The sequence below is a fragment of the Mytilus edulis genome, chromosome 11, assembly GCF_963676685.1.
Source record: "Mytilus edulis chromosome 11, xbMytEdul2.2, whole genome shotgun sequence".
Classification (NCBI taxonomy): Eukaryota; Metazoa; Mollusca; class Bivalvia; order Mytilida; family Mytilidae; genus Mytilus; species Mytilus edulis.
In genome coordinates, this window is record NC_092354.1 from 51047311 (window position 1) to 51064378 (window position 17068).

General features: G+C 30.9%; 1 protein-coding gene across 3 annotated transcripts in view; it reads right to left on the reverse strand.

Annotated features, from left to right (window-relative positions):
- The window catches only part of LOC139495760 (protogenin-like), an 85276-nt gene extending 68571 nt beyond the window's left edge, over positions 1-16705 (reverse strand). For all 3 annotated transcript variants that reach the window (XR_011657454.1, XM_071284140.1, XM_071284139.1), the window contains exon 1: positions 16391-16705. Coding sequence is in view for 2 of the 3 variants with exons in the window: in XM_071284140.1 (XP_071140241.1) it covers positions 16391-16451 (61 nt within the window). In the remaining variant the exon portion in view is untranslated. The remainder of the gene's footprint in view (positions 1-16390) is intronic.
- Between the last annotated feature and the right edge of the window lie 363 nt (positions 16706-17068).

Below are 17068 nucleotides of genomic sequence, written 5' to 3' on the forward strand. Positions count from 1 at the left end.
AGGATGACAATTTAAGTAAAAAAAGTCAGGATAAACTAATAAAAAAAAAAAGGCAGGACCGAATAGAGTGAAAAATAAAAAGGCAGGACAGAGATTACAACTAAAAAAAAAGGCAGGACAAAATTTTTCATCCTAGCCCCCCCATAAAAATCAAATGGTAGCTCCCTAAAGAAATCCTCACTCTATTTTTTATATAATGTACAGTTGTTTGATGTGTTTTAAAGTGTCTCATAAGTATATATATTCTAAGGCTAGATTTTGATCTCTGTTTGTTAATTATGAATTGTTGTATATATATTGTATGATCAAATATGTGACACTATAATAAAATAAGTATTTATTTATTATTTATATTTATAATATAGGGTATGTCTGAACTTCTCTACCCCCTGACTATATACAGATGTGTATACATGTAGCTACAAGTACAATGTACATATATTGTATGTTTTATTTTTATCATCGTTCCAATTCTAAGATTTTATTTTGACTGTATGACAAAAGTTGCCTCCTCATACAAGATATTAAGGAGGCTCTCTGGTACAAAAATTTCAGCAAAAAATGAAACATTTGTTTTTTCATAGCAAATTATATTTATTTCACTATTAGTTATTACTTCATGATATGATACAACCAGATGCTCCGCAGGGCGTAGCTTTATACGACCGCAGAGGTTGAACCCTGAACGGTTAGGGCAAGTATGGACACAACATTCAAGCTGGATTCAGCTCTAAATTTGGATTGTGATTAAAAAGTTGACACAGCATAGGTTTCTGACACAGAATGAATGTGTTCTAATGAACTTAAAATTTTTGTTTCTCTTAGAGCAATTCACTATGCTGTTGAATATTAATCCTCTCAAAAAAATGTTTGAAGAAATTTTCTTTTTTATTTATGAAATTTCAAATGAGAAAAATTGAACCCAATTTTTTTAATCACATCCCCCTTTCCCTTATTCCAAAACTAATCTCAATTAAAATTTCTAATGGAGTTTGCAACAATAACTACTCATTTAAATACATCATAAAATATTAAGATGTAAAAAAACTGCTTGTTATCACTGAATGGTAAAGATTATTTTAATTTATAAGTTGGTAGTAAAAAGTGAATATACATTGTATATTGTATATAACAAAGATTTAAGTTGATTCTGGACAAAGAAAGATAACTCCAATTAAAAAAAAATCTTGCTATTGCACAATATTTTGCAATTAGATATTTCTTGCTTACTATTCTGGACAAAGAAAGATAACTCTAATTAAAAAAAAAATTGATATTTCACAATATTGTGCAATTAGATATTTCTTGCCATTGCGCAATACTGTGCAATTGAAAAGACTTGCTATTGCACAATACTTAATATAATAATTTTAGATCCTGATTTGGACCAACTTGAAAACTGGGCCCATAATAAAAAATCTAAGTACATTTTTGGATTCACAGCATATCAAAGAACTTCAAGATTTCAATTTTTGTTAAAATCAGACTAAGTTTAATTTTGGACCCTTTGGACTTTAGTGTAGACCAATTTGAAAACAGGACCAAAAATGAAGAATCTACATACACAGTTAGATTTGGTATATCAAAGAACCCCATTTATTCAATTTTTGATGAAATCAAACAAAGTTTAATTTTGGACCCCGATTTGGACCAACTTGAAAACTGGGCCAATAATCAAGAATCTAAGTACATTTTTAGATTCAGCATATCAAAGAACCTAACTGATTCATTTTTTGTCAAAATCAAACTAAGTTTAATTTTGGACCCTTTGGACCTTAATGTAGACCAATTTGAAAACGGGACCAAAAGTTAAGAATCTACATACACAGTCATGACAGTTAGATTCAGCATATTAAAGAACCCCAATTATTCAATTTTGATGAAATCAAACAAAAGTTTAATTTTTGACCCTTTGGGCCCCTTATTATGTTGGGACCAAAACTCCCAAAATCAAACCCAACCTTTCTTTTATGGTCATAAACCTTGTGTTTAAATTTCATAGATTTCTATTTACTTATACTAACGTTATGGTGCGAAAACCAAGAAAAATGCTTATTTGGGTCCCTTTTTGGCCCCTAATTCCTAAACTGTTGGGACCTAAACGCCCAAAATCAATACCAACCTTCCTTTTGTAGTCATTAACATTGTGTTTAAATTTCATTGATTTCTATTTACTTAAACTAATGTTATTGTGCGAAAACCAAGAATAATGCTTATTTGGGCCCCTTTTTGGCCCCTAATTCCTAAACTGTTGAGACCAAAACTCCCAAAATCAATCCCAACCGTTCTTTTGTGGTCATAAACCTTGTGTCAAAATTTCATAGATTTCTATTAACTTAAACTAAAGTTATAGTGCGAAAACCAAGAAAATGCTTATTTGGGCCCTTTTTGGCCCCTAATTCCTAAAATGTTGGGACCAAAACTCCCAAAATCAATACCAACCTTCCTTTTGTGGTCATAAACCTTGTGTTAAAATTTCATAGATTTCCATTCACTTTTACTAAAGTTAGAGTGCGAAAACTAAAAGTATTCGGACGCCGGACGCCGACGACGACGACGACGACGCCGACGCCAACGTGATAGCAATATACGACGAAAATTTTTTCAAAATTTGCGGTCGTATAAAAATTAACCCAAAAAAACATTTGGTTTGACCCCAGATGACTTTTAAAATTTTTATATCATTAAAAAAGCTCCAAATTATCTCCCTTTGCCTTTGGTGTTAAAATACTAATGTTTGGCATTAAAATTGAAATATCTTTTTTAAACTCATCGGTGACCTATATTTTTTATTACTGTTTTCAAATAAGCTATATATAAACTAAGTAATTATAAAATTTAAGCGATTTCTGTAATTAGGTTCTTTTTTTTTATTTCAATATTACCTCTTTTTCTCCTATTAGTTCAACAGAAAAAAGTACCTTTATACAAAAATGTATGCTTCTTTCGAAGGCAGATTGTGAGCGTAAATGATCGGTAACCCCTCTTTTTTATTTTATTTTTCTATTAGGTATTAGATAAAGTTCATTTATAGAAAAAATTAGAGAAATCTTATATTAAATAAAAAAAAATGATTTAGACCTGCAAGCCCCTTTAAGTTATGAAATGATCAGTAAACCCCTCTTTTTTATTTTATTTTTCTATTTGGTATTAGATAAAGTTAATAATTCATTTATAGAAAAAATTAGAGAAATCTTATATTAAATTAAAACCAGGTGCTCCGCAGGGCGCAGCTTTATACGACCGCAGAGGTCGAACCCTGAACAGTTGGGGCAAGTATGGACAAAACATTCAAGCATGATACAGCTCTGAATTTGGATTGTGATAAAATTTTTGACATTACATGGTTTTTTTTACACAAAACAAATGCCAAGATTTTACAAATCAATTAAAGATTTCTTCTTCAAACTTTTTAAATCTAAAATTAAATAGTTGACACAGCATAGGTTTCTGACACAGAATGAATGTGGTCTAATGAACTTAAAAGTTTTTTTTTGCCTTTGAGCAAATCACTATGCTGTTGAATATTAATCCTCTCAAAAAAATGTTTGAAGAAATTTTCTTTTTATTTATGAAATCTGAAATGAGAAAAATTTAACCCCCCCCCCTTTTCTTTTCACATCCCCGTTTCCCTTTTTCAAAACTGATATCAATTCAAATTTCTAATGGAGTTTGCAACAATAACTACTCATTTAAATACATCATAAAATATTAAGATGTAAAAAAACTGCTTGTTATCACTGAATGGTAAAGATTATTTAAATTTATCAGTTGGTAGTAAAAAGTGTATATACATTGTATATTGTATATAACAAAGATTTAAGTTGATTCTGGACAAAGAAAGATAACTCCAATTAAATGCACAATAGGATATTTCTTGCTTACTATTCTGGACAAAGAAAGATAACTCTAATTAAAAAAAAATTTGCTATTTCACAATATTGTGCAATTAGATATTTCTTGCCATTGCACAATACTGTGCAATTGAAAAGACTTGCTATTGCACAATACTTAATATAATAATTTTAGATCCTGATTTGGACCAACTTGAAAACTGGGCCCATAATCAAAAATCTAAGTACATGTTTAGATTCAGCATATCAAAGAGGCCCAAGAATTCAATTTTTGTTAAAATCAAACTTAGTTTAATTTTGGACCCTTTGGACTTTAATGTAGAATTTGAAATTTGAGAACAGGACCAAAAATGAAGAATCTACATACACAGTTAGATTTGGCATATCAAAGAACCCCAAGGATTCAATTTTTGATGAAATCAAACAAAGTTTAATTTTGGACCCTTTGGACCTTAATGTAGACCAATTTGAAAACTGGACCAAAAAACTTCAATAATCAAGAATCTAAGTACATTTTTAGATTCAACATATCAAAGAACCCAACCGATTCATTTTTTGTCAAAATCGAACTAAGTTTAATTTTGGACCCTTTGGACCTTAATGTAGACCAATTTGAAAACGGGACCAAAAGTTGAGAATCTACATATACAGTTTAAGATTCGGCATATCAAAGAACCCCAATTATTCAATTTTGATGAAATCAAACAAAGTTTAATTTTGGACCCTTTGGGCCCCTTTTTCCTAAACTGTTGGGACCAAAACTCCCAAAATCAATACCAACCTTCCTTTTATGGTCATAAGCCTTGTGTTTAAATTTCATAGATTTGTATTTACTTATACTAACATTATAGTGCGAAAACCAAGAAAAATGCTTATTTGGGTCCCTTTTTGGCCCCTAATTCCTAAACTGTTGGGTCCTAAACTCCCAAAATCAATACCAACCTTCCTTTTGTGGTCATAAACATTGTGTTTAAATTTCATAGATTTCTATTTACTTAACCTAAGGTTATTGTGCAAAAACCAAGAAAAATGCTTATTTGGGCCCTTTATTGGCCCCTTATTCCTAAACTATTGAAACCAAATCTCCCAAAATCAATCCCAATCTTTCTTTTGTGGTCATAAACCTTGTGTCAAAATTTCATAGATTTCTATTAACTTAAACTAAAGTTATGGTGCGAAAACCAAGAAAATGCTTATTTGGGCCCTTTTTGGCCCCTTATTCCTAAAATGTTGGGACCAAAACTCCCAAAATCAATACCAACCTTCCTTTTATGGTCATAAACCTTGTGTTAAAATTTCATAGATTTCTATTCACTTTTACTAAAGTTAGAGTGCGAAAACTAAAAGTATTCGGACGCCGGACGACGACGACGACGCCGACGCCAACGTGATAGCAATATACGACGAAAATTTTTTCAAAATTTGCGGTCGTATAAAAAATGATTTAGACCCTTAAGTTATAAAATTGCCATGATAACGTTTTGAATTTTTGTAATTTTTCTACAGGCTGTTCAATGTCAATATATCACATCAATGGAGAGAAATTAATTAGGCTCAAATAATTATGAATTGCTGACAGATGGAGAATTACTGGATGAATAAAATATGGCACAACATTTTTGAAGTTACCACATGCGTAAAACATCTGACTCTAAGTCTTCAGGATAAATTTTGTAGCCACAATCCGCACTGCCAGTATCGTTTTATTTTTGTAAAATTTTGAGAAATTCTATTGAAGGAATTCTTATAGGGCCACTTCTGCTATTTAACAAGCCTCACCTAGGAGGCTAGATTATCTTTATTTCCTCCTTATATGAAGATTGCTGACTAAAACATTACTATTATTATTGTGTATTTTGTATGATGATATATTTGTATTGATGATGAATAAATATGTTTAAACTAAAACATTACTTAAAATAGAAAACTGAAACAAAGAATTCAGCATTTTTGTAAAGGGGCATAACTCTACAACGGTAAAATCAACCCCACCAAAATTCAACCTTGATTTGTGTTTTGAGGCAATAAGCATTATGTATTTAGTTTCATGACATTTGTTTGAGGCTAACTAAATGTTACAGAATAGGAATCAATTTTGGGACTTGCAGACAAGGGTAAAACTTAATGCCCCCTCTTGCTTGTGTGGGGACAAAAAAAAATAAGGTTTTTCCTGGTTAAATCAAGCATGTCAGGTGTAGGACTTAAAGAACAGTTGTACAAGAATTATCCCCTACTTCAGAGGAACTTTTGATGAATATCTAAAAAATTCCCTATTATTTCTTTTCAAAATATTTTCATTAAATCAATAGTTTTATTATCATAGTTATAGTACCTCAAACTAATCTATTCAAATAGTTATATGGAGAATTTCACACTTGAAGGATGACAATTAAGTCATAAAAATTCATATTGTGATTTTTATATCCATCATAAAAATAATAAATTTGTCTCCAAATATGTTAAAATCTAAATGAATTAAACCCATAGATTATGATTTTATGCATTCAATTCGTCATCCATAATTCATTTACATGCATTTTTAATTTGGTAATCTGTTCAGGCTATAAAAATATATTTAATTGTTTTCAGCCAAAGACCTGACTTGAAAAAATTATTTCTAGGTACAGCTTCATACATGTACAGGTACAATGTAGTATTTAATTTTATTTTTCCAATTAAATATTGACTGCATACATTGATTACTGTCATTTCAGAAATTTTTGTGTATTATTTTTGTGAATGCACACAAATGTGATTGCTAAGATATTGCAATTTAGGTAAATCTTTATATAGATCTTTATAAACCAGATAGCAGAACATAAATTTTTGTTATTGCACCTAACACCCAATTGCATTTTTCACCATAGTAAAAACCTCTCAATAATTTCTGAATTTACGTTATAATTAGCAGAATGGGAGTTTTTGCTAATGCGATAATCACTCAATTGCACCAATATAATTTGAATTAATAAAAACTTGCAATAATTCCTGAATTTATAGTAAAGGGAAATGTTTTGAACTTTAAAACTGCCTATACAAAAGTGTCCATATCAAAATGTGTCAAGGAAGGCATGAAAATTAAGGTTATATATGGAGACAGGAAACAGAACTATATTATTTTGGCCTCAGGAGGTTTACATCACTGATTTCCCTGGCTTCTAATTCTATCTTTTTTTTTACTTGTGCCTGGGATACAAAACTATCAGTCACTTACATACATTTATAATACAATTGTGCAACACAAATAAAGGGATAAATAATTAACCTAGCTAAGAGAAACCATTACGTAACAGGATGTATTTAAGCAACCCATTCCTGGAATTAAACTTTCTAATCTGTTATGAAAATGGACTTGTGACAGCTTATTAAATACCCAAGAGTAATCAGTATAGGTTTAAAAGGAGCAAGCTGATAAATACAGTGTAACCTGTCTAATCCGACACCTGAGTATTCCAAAATCCTGCTTTATATAACCAACACATTTTTCTGGTCCAAAAATATACCTATCCTTGCAGAAAAAAAAACGAGTATTTTGACACCCTGCTTAATCCAACATTTTTTCGGGTCCCCAAGTGTGTCGGATAACAGTCAGGTTACACTGTATATAAATTCCAGCTTTTCTAGCAAGAAGGAAACAATTAGACAATCTAAAAGTGCTTGTATTGTGAAGTTACAATGAATGTTACTCTAAATAAGATAGTTTTGTTATATATTTTATTGTTAACTTTGATTCAAAATACATCCAAGGTTACATAATTGAAAATCTTGAACAGAAAGTACAAATTTCAGTCTAAATTTTAGATCTAAGACTTTGGATACAGGGAAATATATTGAACCAAAAGCACAAATTTTCTGTGAAATTTTGGGTCAAAGACATGAGGAAACAGAAAAATCTTGAACAAAAGCACAAATTTCCAGGACACTCTGGGTCAAAAACTGCCCTAAATGTAACCAAATTTATTCGTTTAATAGATTCCAGGAAATTATGTATAAATATTGATTTTGTTAACAGCTGTTTATTGTTAAACACAAATTTTTGAGAAAAAAGTACTTTGATGTAGCATGTGTTTTTACTTCCTTGTCAACAATACAAGAATAAAGGGTACAAATATATCAATCTCCTCTCACCAATAACAAAGGCCAATTTAGGGGGCCCAAGAGGCCTAGTCCCCCTTACAGGAGGCCAATTTAGGGGGCTCACAAGGCCTAAGTCCCCCTTGAAAGAGGCCAATTTAGGGGCCAATTAGGCCTAGTCCTCCTTATAAACCTTTTAATCATGATTATACAATGCATTCTACTCTGAAGGTTGTCTTGTTGGGGGTAGTAATGGGGGTATTTCATGACGAATAACAGTAAAAAGTCTTGCCAAATGACCTTAATGGTAATATTTTGTGCATGACGATAACATGTACACTTTCTTTAAGGGCCTAAACTAATAAATTGTTTGTTTCCCCAATCCCAACCCTGCCAAGCCAGTTGTGGGTAGGTACATGCAGGTAGGGAAATATTTTATTTTTCTAAAAATTGAATATTATCAGATGATCTCAGGCAAGCCTGAAAATCCAAAATGAATAAAAAAATATTTGACCTAGTATTGGACAATAAAATTTTATGAGTACTGTACCATTTTTGTAGGGTCGATCAGGATTGGGGAACCAACAATATTTTATTTTAGGCCTAGATGATAAAAAAATCAACTGATTTTTACTCAACACATTAATTTTTTTCCAAAAATGACACTAATGTAAATTGATTATCATAAGTGGTTATGACACCTATGACCAATTACGATAATGATATTTTGATGAATCACGGTAAAATGTTAACCAATTTGACGCTAACATTACCCAAATATGACCGTTTGACGCCTGATTGTAAAGGGCATTACTACGTCCCTCTTGTTGGGTTCCCCCTTTTTTCATAATCCTGAAAACACACCTGATGTATGTTGGTCTTTCTTGCATGTCTATTTGAAGAGGGGACCTTTTTTCGGGATGTCTGCATGAGGATCAGGTGTTTTTAAGCTAGGGATTTCAGATAACCTAAATAAGTGACTTTGAGGATACCATCATACAACTTCCAGATATCCACTTACGACTTTGAAGCTATCAACATTTAAACTTTCAGAATAGTGTTCTTAAATACTCAAAAGACTTTGATGCTACCTAAATATAAAGACTTTAAAACTTTTGGCTCTTCAGAAATGGCACACCTGCAGATAATAACCAGTCAAGAACTTATAATGAAGCTACCAACATTAGAACTTAAGAGTCTCAAATCACTTCAATAGACCACAAATAGTCAAAAAAAATAAAATAAGGACCTAAAGAGCTACGGTTCTGCAGCTTACCAAAATAAGACTTTAAAAGTTTGTAACATAAGTAACTACCCCAGTACATCCTCAGATAATAACCAATCAAGGTTTAATTAGATATCGGCCCTCACAAAACTCCCAAATTTCCTGCAAATGTACATCTTTCAACACAAGCCTAAAGAACACCACAACTGCAACAAAAACTTATCTTTTAATTTGTTCTTCAACCATGGCCACTTTACAACATGTTTCACTTAATACATCATATATGCTAATAAAAAAAGCGTTGGCAAAAATTAGTTAACCAATTTTCCCATACAAGAGGAATCAGCTATAGAGAGATTGACATTCTGAATTCATGAAATAATAAAGCATTCTTGACTGAATCCCCCAAAAAATAATCATTTTCTTCCCATTGGTCTTGATAAACGTTATTCCAAAATTCCAACAAAATATGGACCATATCATCATGATCATGAAACTCAAAAAAATTAAGGGTTAAGACCAACTTCTTGAAAAAGGTCTATCTGGACCTCATAGAAGAACAAGTTAATATCTACTCATTAATGTTAATGTACTTGTCTGTCATTATTAAATCATTGATAGGTTCCAGCGCCCCTTTTCACTTAAAATCTAACGCTTAAAATTGATAAATTGATTGAAGTTATGCCTAAATGTTCACATATAACTTACAAGTATTTTACTCATACGATTTTTTGTGAAAAGATGGAGTCACATGCTTTACGTTGAAAAACATACATACATTTGAATTATATGCATGACAGATGAACAATCTACAAGGCAATTATAAAAAAGACTTAAGAAGAGAAAAGGACTATTTATTTGGATTTGACAAGATAATTTAGGCTAATGTATTGATTGCGTCAGGTTACACCACAATCTTGTAAGCACTATAATTTTATCTTTTAATTTAAAAGGACAGGATATAAAAAAGAGAAAGGCACACGAAGGTTGAGTCATTGAAAACATCAGCTCAATTAATGTAGAAAACGGTGAGCTGAAGAATCAAGTAACAGCGGTATTGAGGGGTATTATTACGGGGGTACTTAAAAAGTTTCAAAACAAGATACATTGATGATCTATAGGTTATCCAGACAGGGTTATCTTTTCAGAATGTTAAGACATTCTAACCATGTCTATTAACAGTTTTGCCACAACCTCTGAAATACAGGGTTAGGAGGTACATTTTTTGGAGGTTTAAAAGTTTTCATAACGAGATACAACAACAATCTTCAGGTTATCTTTTCAGAATTTTAAGACATTTTAAAACGGGTCTATCACGTCTTTTAACAGTTTTTGCCTCAACCCCTGAAATTAGGGGAGGGGGGACTTAAAAGATTTCAAAACAAGATACAATCTAGATTCACATGTTATCTTAAAGAATTATGAGACATTCAAAACACTGTTTTTAAACAGACTATGCCACTACCAATTGGGGGATGCATGGGGCCTCTGTGGCTGAGTGTTCTAAGTACTTACTACTGTAATCACTCAGTAGCCAGTCAACCCTATCAGTGGTTGTGATTTGAAATCCTGCTTGTGCGAGTGCACTTGACTCTGATTAATTGACTGAGGATTGTCAGTTTTTCTTATCAAAGGTTGGTGGTTGACTCCAGGCACTTTGGCTTCCTCCACCAATAAAAACTGGTCAACACGAAATAGCCCGAAAGCGGTGCTAAAAAGAAGCGTTAAAACACCATAATTCAAATCAACCAAATGAGGGATACCTGTTCTAAATGATCTTAACTACATGTGCATTTTTATGTATCAGATTTTATTATCATTTTCATAGAAGCTGCTCTACATTGTATATGATTTCTTTTTTTTCTTAATGTCCAGTGGCAAATAGTTCATTCATTTTTAGGATGATGGTGAGTCCTTATTATACATGTTATAGCATGATAGACAAAAGAATCCAATCCAGAATTATTTTATAAAGAGCCTGCTTATTAATATACCCAGTACATTTGTACATGTGCAGTATTTGAAGACATACTGTCAAGCAGACCACAGTGAAAAAATCTTTTGGACGATTTAATACTTAAAAGTTAATTTTATTTAGAGTCAGGCATGATACTGTATACAATTCAACATACATTGTATTATACTATATCGTGTAAAAAATAGATTTTTTAATTTCTTTTGCATTCAAAAGGGAGCATATGCCCGCTCTACGCCCAATTTGATCCAAGAATGGAATGAAAGAAATTTACATAATAGCCGATTGGATCAGGAAATGTTTGCATTATAACATCATGTTATATTGTTATCTGATTATACAGTCCATTTCTACTGGAGTTAATCAAGGTGCAATCTTTCAACACATTTACATTTATACATGTTGACTTCATACATGTAAATCAAATATGACCTACATATTAATAAAGAGTTCAAAACTTCCCATATATATCATGTATATATAGCAATTTGATGTGAAAAGAGTGACTCAAAACATATCCTTAAATGAAAATGTAGATCGCAATTGTATTTACATGTATCTATAGACCTACAAATAAATAAAGAGTTCAAAACCCCCCATATACATATAGCAATATGATGTTAAAACACTGTGACTCAATATATCCTTAAATGAAAATGTAGATCGCAATTGTATGTACATGTATCTATAGACCCACAATTTTATAAATAAAGATCGAGTTCAAAACCTGAGTCCCATATATAAAACACTGTGACTCAATCCTTAAATGAACATGTAGATTTCTATTATATATGTACATGTATCTATAGACCTACATACATAACATATAAATAAAGAGTTCAAAACCCCCCATATACATGTATATAGCAATATGATGTTAAAACACTGTGATTCAATCCTTCAATGAACATGTAAATTTCTATTATATATGTACATGTATCTATAGACCTACATACATAACATATAAATAAAGAGTTCAAAACCCCAGGCCCCCATATACATGTATATAGCAATATGATGTTAAAACACTGTGATTCAATCCTTCAATGAAAATGTAAATTATTATTGTATGCACATTGTATCTACATTGCTACAAACAATTGTAAACCCCCACCATTTTTTGCCCACAGACATTCATTAATAAATATTTCCAAGGACAGTGATTCAGTGAATGTAAATACATGTAAAAATCAAATATTATCATAGTTGTTTGAAATCTGACTTTCGTAACAAACAAAAACCATATGGAACAGTCGGTGATTTTGTTTGTTTTCATTGTAAATAATGGGCTGCTTTTCTTTGAGAGGAACCCACATGCATGTACAATGTATATTGTTTTAATATATCAAAATTAAGATACTAAAACATGACATAATGAATGAATAAAGTTTTGACTTTGCAGTAATTTTCCAAAATATCATTTTCAACAACACTTCTGCAAAAAGCTGAGATAGCAAAATTAAGCGTTAATTATTTTCAGTGTCCAATATTCTCTGTCTTTGAAAAAAAAAAAGAAGTGAAAAACAAAACATCACAACAGCTAATGCCATGGGTGTCTAAATTTTTCAAACTTCTTAAAAATAAAAACACAAATGTTTTAATGGAAAATATTTGTGTTTCTGCTATTTACCCCACCTGTACCTTCATTTTAGTGCCTCGTAACCCTTAAGAATTTTAGCAGCCAGTGGCTCTTGAAAGTCATGTACACATTTCAGTATATCTTACGATCAATTTCAATCAGAAGATTTTTAGTTAAAAAGAGTAGCTGGGCTGGTGGGCCTGTCACGTTCAGTTTGAAGACTTAATTAAATTAAAATTTGTTATACAAATTGAAAACTGTAATATATTTTTTATGTTACATAAGGCAGGTTATACAAGTTAAAAAATACTTTTTGAAATTAAATTTCATAAGGTTAATTTTTGATATACATGTAGAAACTAATATACATGTATAAAGTAAACAACTGACTCAAGGCACTCCTATAGATGACATGTAAACTTACAAATTTTCACCTTATATTTTTCATAAACATTATATAAAACTTTAGCTGCTCTATTAATTTCTCCACTGACTTATCTAAAGTATCATATTTTAGGCCTCAAAAAGTGAATATATACATTACAATATGTTAGAGAATCTAGGATATTCAATTTTCACACAAGAAATATGATGATTTTTTTTATATTTTGATCATACAAAATATATAATAATATCTACACTGCTATAGAAGGATCCTATCGACGTGGCAATTCTACACGTAATTACCCAGAATTTTCAAAAAATCATTACGGGACCACAAAAAATACAAATTTGATGATATTGGGGTGAAAATTTGGTGGTCCATGGTCGTTTATCAAGATTCCTTCAAAACATTATTCACCATCATCAAGTTTTATATTTTTGCTAACTTATTTTTGCAAAGTAAATTAAATGACAGAATTAGCCAGTGGCGGATACAGAAATTTTCATAAGTGGGGGCCCAATCCCTGCCTAAGAGGGGGCCAGCTACGGTCATGCTTCAGTGAATTCCTATATAATCAACCAAATTTTTCCTAAAAAAGGTGGCACAGGTCCCCTGGGTCCCCCTCTAAATCTGCCTCTGTTGATATAACACAATAAAATACCATGAATTTGTTCATTGACAATTAAAATGCAAATCTGGTTGAAGTATCTACAAAAAAATGTATCAGTACCAGCATTTCAAGAGGAGTTCGGTAAGCAGATTTATGAAATCCAAACATTATTTGTCACTTATAATTTGAAAATGTTGCAAAGACCATTTTTTGCTAAGGTCCGAGTCCCCAATAAATAAAACAGGAGGTGCACGATGTCATTGAGTATGTAAGACTCAAAAGATTCTGTAAAAGTTTGCTAATTAATTGTTGCATTTGACTTGTAATGTCCAGTGGCAAATGTTTCATGCATGTCAGAACAAGAATAAATTAAGAAGAAGTTCTGTACACTAAATGCAGATATATGTAACAACAAAGGTATGTACCTTTTCTGCATTAAAAGGTTTAATTTTCGATCAAAGCTAGCTGGAGCCTGAAGAAAAAATACAAAAAAAAAATAAATAAATAAACATGATCTATGATTAGCAAGGACACTCTACCTGTTACTAATAACGACAGAAAATTGCCCCCCCCCCCCAATTTCTAATTTCCCCCAAAAAAATACAGAATTGCATTATTTCAAAGTCCTCTACAATTTAAATAACAGGTGTATAACCTATGGTAAATAGTTTGTTAATTCAAAAGCGAGATTGACCATTTACATGTATCAGGTATTGTCTTTAAAACACTTGCAACTGCTTACTAATTAAAGAGATCATAAAGTTGAACCTAATATTGTGTAACTTCCAATAATCAAGACAAGCTTCCGTTTGAGCAGTCAAATAAATCAAGTTTTGATTCTTATACATGGTATAGGGATCAAGGATGATCAACCCAGCAGGAACCAACGGAAATGCACAAGTTGTAAAATCTTCATTTTATAGTTAATAAAAATAATAAACTTTAATAATCATAACAAAATTTACATTTTTATGCTTAAAATAGATAAGTGTTTTGAAAAATTACCTAACAGTCAGAGAAGCAAATGAAAATGCCCAAGGATTTATAAGAATCCTTGAAATATCAAACTTTATCAGATGTAAATTTTGATTTATTAAAAATAAAATACACCTCACTTATGATCTACATTTATTTTATGTTATATTTTTATTGAACAGACTGATGTGCAAAGTATAAGTTTTGCAGAAGATAATTTTTAACTATTTATAGTAAACTTTAACTTGGTAATGGTGAACCAACACCTGAAGTGGTTATCGTGCGGTTGGGTAATAGCGGGTGGATACCACTCGGTATTCACAGTTGTCTTTCACTATAAAAGCAAATAAACGACAATAAAGACAACAACACCCATCAATTGTCATCATGCGGTAATTGATGGGTGTTGTTGTCTTTATTGTCGTTTATTTATAGTAAAATGAGGGTATAGAAAAATATTGAGTTTTTTTTTCCTTAAAGGTGTATAGATTTTAAATGATCTTAAATGGAAATGCAATAAATTTTGAAAAGAACTGATATTTTATCATTTTATACTTTATAAAGTTAAATCTTTGAATATTGTGTAATGAAGTTTACTTTGCGAATTTATGAATAAAAAACGATTCTATCCCACAGTGGATATTGTAATTACATAGCCTTTTATAGCTGACTATGCGGTATGGGCTTTGCTCATTGTTGAACATGTTGAAGGCTGTACGGTGACCTATAGTTGTTAATGTCTGTGTCATTTTGGTCTTTTGTGGATAGTTGTCTCATTGGCAATCATACCACATCTTCTTTTTTATATGTTTATCTCCAATAACAATAATTCCATCATATAGACAGCCTGCATATATTTAGGACTTACATTAGTACTATAAAGTTAATTAGCGAATTAATTCAAGAAATTAAAAAACTGAATATGTATGCAATTATTCTAATTTTTTCTCAAATGATCACAATGAAAACATTTTATTTTATAGGAAAAAATGTATTAGTAACAAAAGAGCAAGGATTTAATTTTATTGAAAGAAAAAATTTGAAAATAACAAATCAATTGAACAATTAAAATATAATGTATTCATAAGAAATATTTTCAAAAAAATGAAAATAAAGAAAAACAGATGATTTATTTGGTCTGTAATTTGAAGTCTTAAATCTATGGTTGAGACCCCATAAACACATTTGTTATTCAAAAAATGACATGCTAAGGTGCACATTGTTTAAGTTCAGAAAATAACAAAGAAACAATATGTTACACATTGTGCACTTATGCAATTAAATTTTACTCAATGTGTTGATTTTGTATAAATGTACAAATGTAAAAGTAATACATTGAAATCCATCATCTTCAAATACTCGGGTCAATTTGAGGTCAAATATCTCTGACAACAAGGAGCTCCAATACACAATTTCTTGTTTATTTCATCAAAATAATAAATATCGGTGTGAAATCTTCTTTTCTATTTGATCTGTTTTCATTGATAATTCAACTGCACTACAATGTTACAACTGTCAACAATATCTGACCCTTTCATCTTGTGATAATCCACAAAAAACAAATGTTATGTAAGAAGTAGGTCACGATTGTGCATACAAACTTATTGAAAAGCACGCCGCCATTTTGTGCAGCAATTCTAAAAGGTCACTCCTCTTGAACACAAGATTATTAACATTATTCAAGCGTTAGATAAAAAATAACAAAGTACTTACCTTGAACAAATATAAATAAATATACTACCGCAAATAATCCAGCGGCAAATGAGAAAAACATGGCAAAACTGTCCAAATCATGAGGACCTGCATAAAAAATACGGTTTAGGTGTTCGCCCCGGGTGAAACCTTTCAACTCTAGCGAGCTGTGATACGGTGCAATACTTTACATAATCAAGTTCCTGAATGGAAAATAGGTTAAGTATTGATGCACGGTGCAGATTTTATCAGTAATTGTCGCAAAATGACTATTTCTTGATGTTACTAACAGTTTTTTATTTGTGACACAGGTTTTAAGCGAAAAGTTATTGTACTATCGTATAATGTTATGTGCTACATTACATAATTTATGCACTACAAAGTAGAAGTTTTGCAGAAGATAATTTTTAACTATTTATAGTAAAATGAGGGTCTAGAAAAATATCGAATTTTTTTTCCTTAAAGGTGTATAGATTTTAAATGATCTTAAATGGAAATGCAATAAATTTTGAAAAGAACTGATATTTTATCATTTTATACTTTATAAAATTAAATCTTTGAATATTATGTAATGAAGTTTACTTTGCGAATTTATGAATGAAAACGATTCTATCCCACAGCGGATAGTGTAATTACATAATAATAATTATTACTAGTCGAAAATTTCCTTTTATATCTGAAATAGATATGGTGTACATT